The sequence below is a fragment of the Amaranthus tricolor genome, chromosome 1 (genome assembly GCF_026212465.1).
Source record: "Amaranthus tricolor cultivar Red isolate AtriRed21 chromosome 1, ASM2621246v1, whole genome shotgun sequence".
Taxonomy (NCBI): domain Eukaryota; kingdom Viridiplantae; phylum Streptophyta; class Magnoliopsida; order Caryophyllales; family Amaranthaceae; genus Amaranthus; species Amaranthus tricolor.
The window spans coordinates 39,155,772-39,167,165 of record NC_080047.1 but is presented as its reverse complement, the minus strand read 5'-3'; the positions used below and the strand labels follow the sequence as shown (position 1 = coordinate 39,167,165).

General features: G+C 35.1%; 1 protein-coding gene across 1 annotated transcript; it reads right to left on the bottom strand.

Annotated features, from left to right (window-relative positions):
* Positions 1 to 489: 489 nt before the first annotated feature.
* LOC130817923 (ABC transporter C family member 14-like) lies at positions 490 to 9,445 on the bottom strand. The gene is made up of 12 exons (XM_057683895.1): positions 9,173 to 9,445; positions 6,892 to 9,088; positions 5,949 to 6,269; positions 5,760 to 5,846; positions 4,815 to 5,441; positions 4,323 to 4,487; positions 3,944 to 4,238; positions 3,644 to 3,858; positions 2,415 to 2,720; positions 2,113 to 2,176; positions 1,705 to 1,944; positions 490 to 1,094 (listed from the first exon to the last, which is right to left on the bottom strand). The coding sequence occupies exons 2-12, from the start codon at positions 9,079 to 9,081 to the stop codon at positions 994 to 996; spliced, it is 4,611 nt and encodes a 1,536-aa protein (XP_057539878.1). The 5' UTR covers positions 9,082 to 9,088; positions 9,173 to 9,445; the 3' UTR covers positions 490 to 993.
* Positions 9,446 to 11,394: the final 1,949 nt, after the last annotated feature.

Sequence of the window (11,394 nt, the reverse complement as noted above, 5' to 3'; positions counted from 1 at the left end):
AATAATTACAATAATGACTTCCTAACTTAAAAAATTTACATATATTCTTAATATATCCTTAAGATACAACACCTTTAATCACTCAAAACATTCTACTATATAGAGTGGTTGCTATTGATATTGTGATGCATCCACTCCTTATAAAGAAGCAAAAGTATAACTGAGCACACATGGGTCATGGGTGTTCGACAAATGATTATTAGTTGGTTTATTTAATAGGTTAGAATTTATTAATTTGCTTGTTGGTTTTTAATCTAGTTGGATAAATCGACTGTTTAGAAAGATGTATGGTAAAATTAGGTATTAATTGTTTGTTTTTATTAGAAAAATGGGGCCAAAAAGCAAAAGAAACCCCAATGAAAAAATGTCAACAAGAGCATCTCTTTTGTTTTGACATAAAGTCATTTACCAAACCTCTTTTTTTGACTTTTTGATCAACCATAAACCTAAAAGCCAAAAGCTAACCAAAACGACAATACAAAAGTCAACTACCAAACACCCCATTGTCGGTGCAAACGCTCTTTATATACATTCTTAAACTTCGAAAATAACTAGAAATATTCTAAATTCAAACACATAAATATCCATCACAATTCACAAACTATTACATTCTACTCAATTCACTCCCATCTTTTGCTCAACTCCAAGTGATCTCATCTTTTGGGAGGCACCTTCTCCATACATTTTCTTGTGGGTAGAATGATCATAGTTTGGAAGTATTGTCAATTTTCCAATTATTTTACTATATTCAATATTTGGATTTTGGAATAAAGAGTTGAAAGACTAGAGAGTATATAAAATGCAAACAAATTCACCATCCATAAAATCGAAACTCAACCTCCATAAACTCAATCTTCCATCAAGTCAATCTGCTTTCATCTTCTAATGCATAACTAACCAAAATTTGCTACTCTAACGCAATAAGTAGAATCTAGGAAGATCATCGGATGTGTCGAGATACGTGCAATCCTTTTTCTGGCAAAAACTGCTTATTTATAGTTCAGACGATCTATTCGAGTATTCTTGAACCAATGCTCCAAAAAGGGAGTTTCTCTCTAGGAGTCGAGATGGTTTATCGAACTCCTTTGCCCATCCTGTCCATCGACAAACAATCAGAATCGTTTTTTTTTTGTTTTACACATACTTAAATGATCAAGAGTGAAATTTTCATGCACATTTGTTGACGAGTTTGTATATGTGTGTGGGTGCGTGCTTGCGTGTGTAAGTTTGGAGCCGATCGGCTAATAAGATTGATACATAATTAAAAGAAGATACCTTGTCAATGACCACAATTAGTGCACGAGTATGCATGTGTGTAGAGCCGATTGGCTATGAAGATTGATACGGAATCAAAAGAAGCTACCAGTGTCAATGACTACAGTTTGCGTACAAAATTGTTATGTGATTGTGGGTGCTTGCGTGTGTGGGCAAGTTTAGAGCCGATTGGCTAGAAGATTGATACGGAATAAAAAGAAGATACCCGCGTCAATGATTATAATTTGTGCACGAGTTTGTATGCGTGTGTGGGTGCATGCGTGTTTAAGTTTAGAGCCGAATGGCTAAGAAGATTGACACGGATCAAAAGTTACCTGTGTCAATGACTAAAATTTGTGCACGAGTTTGTACTGTGTGTGTGTGTGCGCGCGCGTGCGCAAGTTTACTTCCGATAGGCTAAGAACATTGAAACGAATTAAAATAAGTTACCTGCGTCAATAACTAACACTCTGTCACAGTCCATAACAGTCGGTATTCTGTGAGCGATGGTGATAATAGTACAGCTTTTAAAGTCCTCTCGTATGATCTTCTGAATCGTAGCATCTGTTTGCGAATCAACAGAAGCTGTTGCTTCATCCATGAACAAGATTCGGCTTTTCTTTAGCATCACTCTCCCTAAGCACATCAGTTGTCTCTGACCAACGCTCCAATTTTCTCCTCCGTCCACCACTACACAGTAAAAAGTTCTTATAAGTCGTTCATACATCTTACCATATCTAGCTTACAGCAAATGCCATGACACAATTGATCCAGGAACCAGAATCGATGAATAGGTCTGGTATCCGCACTAGCATGTATGATCGGATTTTTTTAAGGGAAGAGTTTACGGTAACAAACCTGGTGCATCGAGCTTTTCGGGCTTTGCAACAACAACTTCCTTCAGCTGGCAACGTTCCAGACTCTATAAACACACAGCTACTGATCAATTAACGACTACAAAAATTCGTAGTTATCATCAAAAATGAAGTATTCAAGTTATCGATCTAAACACATTCAACATGGAAACCATAGAGGTATAAGATAACTGTCTGATAAATCTACTCCTTTCGATCTCATTTAAGAGCTTTCGGAAAGAAATGTAGTAAATTCAATAGAAAATAAGTCTATTGACGTGAAACATCAGAAGAGAGAGTAAATACCTTCCATATCTCCTCCTCGGAATAAAGACCGAGAGGATCCACATTGGTTCTCACGGTTCCTTGAAAAAGTACTGGCTCTTGTGGAATGATCCCGAAGCGAGACCTCAGATCATGAAGTCCCATTTTGCAAATATCAACACCATCAATTATAATCTTCCCTCCACAAGGCTCTACAAGCCTGAAGAATACTTGAATAAGGGTAGACTTCCCACTACCAGTGCGACCAACAACCCCAATTTTCTCACCTCCTCGTATGCTAAGTGAGAGGCCTTTTAGGACGAGTGGCGTGTTTGACCGGTACCTCACCTGCTCATCAGAACGTTGTCTCAGATTATTGTTTTCCTCATTTTCCGTTGTTTGGTTTAAAAAGGATTTAAAATGAAAATCTAGAATGGAAAAATACTTGCATGTAGCTTTCATATATCAAAATTAAACAAGAGCTTCTTATCAAGACAATAGTGAGGGAGTCTTTGTTGTGAGTAGGAGGGATCTAAGCACGAGCCTGTGTAGGCCGTGGCTCAAATTATTTGATAAAGAACCCTATGAGTAATCAATTGTGTCACATATAACACAAATGAATGACACTCAATTGATAGACTATAACATATATCAGGGTCTTGATTATAAGTTTAAGCTTTTGGATTACTTTACATGGTATTAAAAGCCCAAGTCAGTGTCACGGGTTTGATTCTCATCCACCCCTCTTATCAAGTGAAATTATTAGCGCCAAGTATGAGGTGCCAATGAACTAATTCAACTAAAAGCTTAAACTTTTGGTTCAGGCCCCAGAATATATTATATACTCTAACATGCCCCTCACACTAGAGCCCATTGGGCTAGAAGTCTGGATGTGCATAGGCGCTGAATATTCCACTTTAAATGAGGAAGTGGTTGAGATTCGAACCCATGACCTCTTGTCACATTGACTTCTGATACCGTGACAAGGAACCAACTGAGGCCCCAAAATATGTTATATACTCTAACATGAGGGAGACTCGTGCTACATTCACATTCCTAGCCTAAGGGCTCTTGTGTGAAGGGGCACCAGTGATAGAGTATATAGCATATATTGGGGTCTCAACCATAAACTTAAACTTTTGGTTGAGTTAGTTCCTTTACATTAAATTACTTCAGCACACATACAGAGATGAATGTTCGGTCTACCCTATATTGTTATCCTGCATCCACAACTGATTAAAAGAGATATGTCATGAAAAGTCGGAACTTACTTGCAAATCCTTTATTTCAATGTTTCCATGAATTGGCCAGTTTGGTAAAGGGGTACACTCTTTGATCTTCCATGGTGCTTCAGATGGGATTCTAATAAACTGTTTAATCCTTTCAACCGAGACCATCTTATTCTCAACAAAGCAAGTCATATATACAGTCCAAAACATCACAACATTGAGTGTAAGCCCATAGGAAAGAGACAGACCCACATACTCTGCAAATTCCACAAGATCATGAAAATCAGGACTCAAAATTCACATTTCTCTAATTAGTATAATTAAGATTTTGAGTTATCTGACCTGGCTTGATAATACTGCTCGGCAAAATAATCATGAACAATGCGGCAAAACAAAGGACTACACTTCCAATGAACTCTAAACGGAAACCTAACCACTCGTTTGCTCCGTAAGTGTAGAAATCCATCTTAAGGTTCGTGTTAACCTTGTCAATGTTCTGTTTGCAGAATTTGGTTTGCCTCCTGAATGATCGAATTGTCATTACACCAGAAACGGTTTCTGAAAAGTGATGGATGACAGGTGATTTTGTGATGGAACCTAAACGGGTTAGCTCTCGTGAGTTAGCTAGGTAGTATGCCTGCAGAAAAACATTCTCATAGAGCTGAATCAATGAAATCTTTTGAAAAAAGGGAAATCATTCGAATGTAAGATGAAGACATACCCGATACCAAAGATTCACCCACACTAAGGGAACTATGAGCAAAAATGTAGGCCAGGCGTATACGCATGTAACGACAACAACACTCACTAGATTGAAATACATTACAATCGTCATGCCTAAGAATAATGGAATTGAGAGATCAACATTGGTTTGATCTGTTGATGCCTGCAAAGTATAGATCAGAATTAGTCGTGGAAGGTTAAGATAACGATACATCAGGAATAGAAAGCTAAGAAAATCATCATCGTCATAACCAGTATATCCCGCTCATAGAAGCTATAATCAGAGTCTGTGAGGGTTAGATGACGGCATACCATACCCTTATCAAAAGAGATAAGAAGCTTGCGACCAGTGAGAACCTCGGCTCAAGAATAACCAAAGCCTAAGCAAGCTAGGCAGATAACAAATATTCTCCGTCCACATCAAATTTGAAGCATGCACCAAAATACATTTATGCATATCAAGAACAACAATGGGAAGTCAGATTCCTACCCGATTCAAAATTCTTCCGGAAGGAGTAGTATCGAAAAACGACATGGGAGCATGTAGGATACTGTCAAGAATCTGGTTGAAGAAACTCTGCGCAGTTTTAAGTCCCAGAAATGTTATAAGCAAGGCTCGTGCGGTCACAAAAAGACAGGCTATTGATCCAACAATTGCATAGACAGAAATCAACAAGACAGGAGTGAAAGTGTGTTCTTCAGAAGTCTCATATGCAAGCCAATAATCACTACCCATTAATGAAGCAACCCAGGATAGAGATACTAGCACTACTGCAGCTACTCCCCACCATCCATAAGCTTCGGTAGAGTATTTCTTGTACACGTCTAGGCTAACACGACCAGTTTCCCGCTCCTCTTCTTCAATGAGATTGGATTTACCCTTTTCAGAGTTGGATTTGTCGTGTTCTTTCTTCTCGGACTTGACTCTTTCAAGAGATTTGGTTTCACTTAGCGGAGACTTGGATGTTTCTTCCGAGTTCTCCTCAGTTGGGTGAGAACTCATTTCTACAAGGTCCATGGAACTTTCGTATGCTGCCACAAGAGCAGCAAAATCTAAGCCTTCTTCTAGAAGCTCATTGTATTTTCCAGATTGCACTACCATTCCATCTCGCATCACCTAAATATTGCATACAACTTATGAAAACAATATAATACTCCCGTCTTCTAGGAATAATAAATCGTATTAAAACGACTTATTAAATCATGTGCAATTCTTATTTATGTATAGATTAAGATGATGTTTGCTACCAAGGGTCAATCGAAAACAACCTCTTTGTTATCACTAACAAGGGTAAGGTTGCGTACTTTTGACCCCCACATTCGTGGGACCCATGTCATGGCTAGGGAAATGGAATATGTGTATGTGTGAAATGTATGTCTTATGGGAATAACATAACAATAGAATTGAACATTGGAAATCATAATTAACACTTACAAATATATGATCAGCATTGTGTAAGAAGTCAACTTGATGGGTTACAAGAAGAATAGTTTTATCTTTGATGGCTCCCCTTACACACTCCTGTAATTATGAATAAATTCAGTAGTAGAATAATTGGAAAATTCATCTTTCAAAAAAGCCAATCATAATAGTTTCATCTAAAAGTCCATAATATAGACAGACCTTGAATATTTCTGAGCCAGTATGCGCATCAACAGCACTGAAAATATCATCGAGAAGATATACATCAGAATCCTGATAAATAGCTCTGGCAAGCTGGACTCTTTGCTTCTGGCCGCCACTCAGGTTGATACCGCGCTCTCCTATCTCAGTTTGGTCTCCGAATTCCATGATTTCCAAGTCTTTTTCTAAGCTACAAACTCTAAGAACTTCCTTGTATTTCTCTTTATTCATAGGCTTGCCAAATAGAATATTTTCTTGAATTGTTGCATTTTGTATCCATGATGTTTGTGCCACATATGCTGTTGAACCACACACTCTAACCTGCAAATTGACAAAGGGAAAGAAAATTCTACTTTTATGTCATAAATGAACCAATAACCTTGTCAAATAATCAAAGATTAGAGCGATAAACAACAACGCCAAAGGCTTGAACCAACTACATAAAAAGAGACTACTTTTTACTGACAAAACAATGCGGCTAATACAGTATATAAAATATCATAGATTACAACCAAAAACTTAAGGTGATAGCAAGTTCCCAATATATGTTATATGCTCTATCATTGAAAGAGTATATAACATATATTGGAGCCTCAATCATAACGTCTATATATTTAAGCTTGATTGAGTTGGTTTTTCAACAAGGTTTTAGAAGCTCAGGTCATGAGTTTGAATCTCATTCACCCCTCCTTTTAGGTGGAATTATGAGGGACACTTGTTAAGCATCCATATTTCTAGCCCAAATGGCTCTCATGTGAGCGGGCGTGATAGAATATACTATTATAACATATATTGACGCCTCAAACATCTGCTTAAACTTTTGGTTGGGTCTGTTCTTTGACAGCGACAACATTGACTGAATCCACAATGCGAATATAAACCGTAAGTTGAACAGGATAAGACAATGAAGTGGAAGAACATATAAGCATAGAATTAGTCTTACCGATCCAGATATTTTGTGCATTTCACCCAAGATAGCGGCTAATAACGAGGATTTCCCAGACCCAACAGTCCCGACAATGGCAGCCAATTCTCCTTTCTTGACTCGAAGATTTAATCCTTTCAATGTTTCTTCTTTTGCCTCATCCTCCCAAGAAAATCTCCCATGTTTCACTTCCACCGCAATTTCATCGTGACACACTTCTGATCTTTCGACAGCCCCTTCATCCAATTCCGGGCTCATCATATAACTATCCAATCTTCCAAGTGAAATCATTGCCTGAGAAATCTGTATCAAAGACTGAGGAAAACTCCTGACTGGCTCCTGCAGAATTTTCATCACAGTAGTAACTGTGAATACAGTGGCTGCATCAAGAACACTGCCCATCCAAATAGCGAATCCAAACACGATCACAGACAGAATCATAGGAGTGCTAAAAAGAAGACTCATATTAGCCGAAACAGTATACGCAAACTTAGACAACCACTTATACTCAAGTCTTCGACACGATTGGATTCTAGTCGAAAAATAGTCTTCCCATGCTTGAAATTTAATGACCCTCATATTATTTATCATTTCATTCATCGCTTTAAGCCTCGAGTCTCGATTCCTCATGACTTGATACTGAAAGACATTGCACTTCTTAGTACGATATAGCACGAAACCTAAGATAGCAATAACTCCCGCAAAGGCTGCGAATGTTGCTACACCCATGTAAAAGTAGAGCAAGGCTAGTGCAGCAAAAAGCTGCAAAGGCATAAGCCAAATGGAATGCAACTGATTCATTAGATCACCTAACTGCTGAGCATCAACTGCCATATAGTTCACAATTTGACCTACTCCATGATTCTGCCTCGACGTGCACGATAGTTTCAATCCTTTTCTATAGAGTGCAGTTATAAGGGTAGACCTGATCTGTATCCCAATTCTTTGAGTATGGAAATTGAACTGATGGGTACTTAAGACTTCTATTGTTTTAGCTAATAAAAGGGTGAAAACTAGATAATACCCTTCATAAGGGGAACTCCCCATTCCAGAAGTAAAACTAACAAAGCTTTGGATTAGTACTGGACCAACATACATCACCCCAAGTTTTATCACTGCCAGTAACCCAGTAAAGGCAATACTCTTCCAAAAACATTTGAACAAGGTTACGGCTACCGGGTGTTTCGTATGCTCACCGGGTTTAGGCCAATGTGACTCGAACAACTCCGACATCCTTTGGGCGGAATGATCAAGAGGAAGTGAAGGTACATCATCAAACTTAAGTGGGTTCTTATATCCTTTATTTATAACAGGGTTCATCCAAAGCCAAGTAATCTTAGAAAACAAGTTTGCCTTTCCATAATCACTAATATTAGGATCATTCACAATAGATTCATCTGTTCTTGAATCTAACCCATGTTCAGTCTCTCTAATCACAATTATCCCAGAAGATTGTTGAGATGCAACTAAGAGGAGAAAAAATGAGATGGGAAAACTAATCAAAGTGAACACATCATCCATTCTTAAATATGAATCCATTTCCTTATGAACCGAAACGAATCGGGTTATAGATGAAATACTAAAACAAAAAACTAGCAGAAATTGGGCAACCCAATAAACTCTAAGAGACATAGGATGAGAAATAGCATTAAATCTTTGTTCATGAACAACAAGGACTAAAATTGCCATTTGGGTTACAGCTTGTGCAATCCTAAACACAAATTCTGTTTGTTTCCATGAAGTTGGGATTCCTGATTTGCTTTCCATAAATAGTAATATACCCAATACCAGATACAAAACAGAAAGTAAAACAGATGAAATCAAGGTAAATCTAAACCATAAACTGATCTTAACATGTAGAATTTTATCAGTTTGATTTTCCAAAAGAGGTTTATTGATTGAAGAAGAGGTAGTATTACTTCTAGAGTAAAAGAACTTGGAAATAAGCCTATGAAGAAGAAACAAGGTAAGGATAAATAGAAAAAAGAGATTAATGGAGGAAAAAACAAGTCTTTGAGGACAAGGAGATAGGAATATGAATCTAACCCATTGAAAAACTTGCATGAAATTATCAGAAGGCTCAATAATATGATCATTTGAAGAACATTTAAGAGTTGTAACCCAATCAGAATCTGAAGAAATCTTGAAATTATACAACCATTTAGCCAAAACATACATAAAATCACTTCCTAAAAGCTTACCCATCATAAAATTCCTACAAAAAACCAAAAAAATTTATTAGTGCATCATAAAATATGCATGAAAAGTAGAAATTAAAAGGGAAGTTTAATGATCTTACTTGGAACATGAAATTGATAGATAAATAATGAAATGAAATGGGAAAGTGTATAAACAAGTTTACTAATTATTAGTCTTACTACTAGTGAGGATTCTCATTTCCCACTATATTCCATTGATAAGAGTCAACACTAAATGAAGGAAGTAGACGTAAAGTGGTGTTATTGGGCAAGCGGCAAAATCTTATACTTGAATAGTTTAATGTGACCTCGTGGTGCACGCTGTTTTGTGCATTCAGGATTTTGCATTAGTGCATGTTAGGGGTAACGTGCGGGTCGTGGAGCCCGAGCCATGCCCTTCTTCACTTATAAGTCGTAGAACATCACTCGTAAAATTATAACTTTATTATTTTAAATATTCATTAAAGTCTGAATTGATCTTCTAAAGAAATGGTCTATTTCTTGCATTTTGCCTAAGACTATAAAATGTTAGGATTGATATTGGCCACAGCCAGAGCCAACGAAAAGTACATTTAGGTTCAATATGACAAAGTTACGACCTCAGATTATTTGGTATAAGTTTTATAGAAATAGAAATGCTATGAATAATAAATAGTGTAATATATTTCATTTGTTTCTATTTGATAGTTTCATAAGAAATGTTCATGTGAATAAATTAAGAAAAGTTATATTTTTTAGATGGTGAAAATATAATTTATTAAATAATTATGAAGTTATAAAAAAATTGAAGATGCATTAGGAAAATATGGAGTATAAAATAAAATTAGTGGAAAAATATGAAAATCATAAACATTAAACTATGTTAAATAAAGTTAGTGAGAAATATGCATGGACCATAAATATTGCGTAAATGTTAAATAAAGTTCATAGAAAATATATGTAAATTATAAGCATTAAAAGAATTTAAATTACGATGACTAAGGTTAAATATGTCCAAATAATATAAATAGAAAGAATTTTTTAGAAGAACAATAAATAAAACTGCATAAAATAGAAATGAGAGCGTCAAATATTATCTTTTTAATATTTTTCGTAAATGATCTGCATGTAACCTATCTCACGGTATGACGGTCTCATAAAAAAATTATTGTTGCATATAGATAAATGTTGGATCCAAAGCGCCCCTAACACCGCCCACAAACACGGTTATGACCAATTTATTGTTTGTAGTGTCGTGATGTGTTTAATGTCAACGACTTAGATTTTCTTAACGAATAATTTATTAGTAATAATTAATTTTTTAATTGAAAATAGTTTATATAAGCTTGATTTTAATTTTGGTAGATTAGTAATAAGTTGAAATGAAATAAGAAAATAATTCATATAATTGTATTCGAGATACTCTTTCCCTTACATATATAAGTAGTAATTACGTACATTATTATTATTATCTAAAATAACATTAAGTTATGAATTTATCACCATATTATTTAAAATTGTTCTGAGACCAAATTGTATATTAATTGAGATATATTGGTAGATATTTCTATTTTAATTTCTTACATCTCGTTAGGTTAATGATATTAATAGAATGAATTTAATTGTTAATTTTAATAAATTTAGTTATAGTATACCTCTTTTTTTGTCCAATTTAGTGTTTACAAACATTTCAAAGTAAATTTTAAATTTTAATATCGCTAGAAACTACGCATTATAAAAAAATATTAAATTGGATAATAAAAAAATTTCATTAAAACAAATCCAACAACATCATACATGAATATTTTTTATTTTTAAAATATTCCTAAAAAGCCTTATTTAAATTCTCTTTTATACAATATAATATTTTAAAATGGACAAACAAAAGGAAACAACTTAAGTATATCATTTTCACGCAATAAACCTCTCATCAATTTTATTTTCTATACAATTTTTCATTGTTTTTACAATCTAATACTCCCTCCAATTCATTTGAGTTGTCTCATTTAGTTTTTTGACACTATTTATCGATCACTCTTAATTTGTATGTTATTTTTAATCTAGACGTCAAAATATAATCATGTGGGATTTTGTTCGATTTGTTTCAATGTAAATTTTATTAATATCAAATTTTTATAATTTTTAATTATGCACAATTAGAGATATTTAGAATTGAATTATTGCATTGGCTAGTGTGCCAAAACTAAATGGGACAACTCAAATGAATTGGAGGGAGTATCATTTTCCTAAATAACAGTAATAACACAAATTGTTGTATAAAAAGGTCTCTTAACGCAAAATACAAGTATATGAGCTTTTTATTTTCAGTCGATCTCACCGAAAA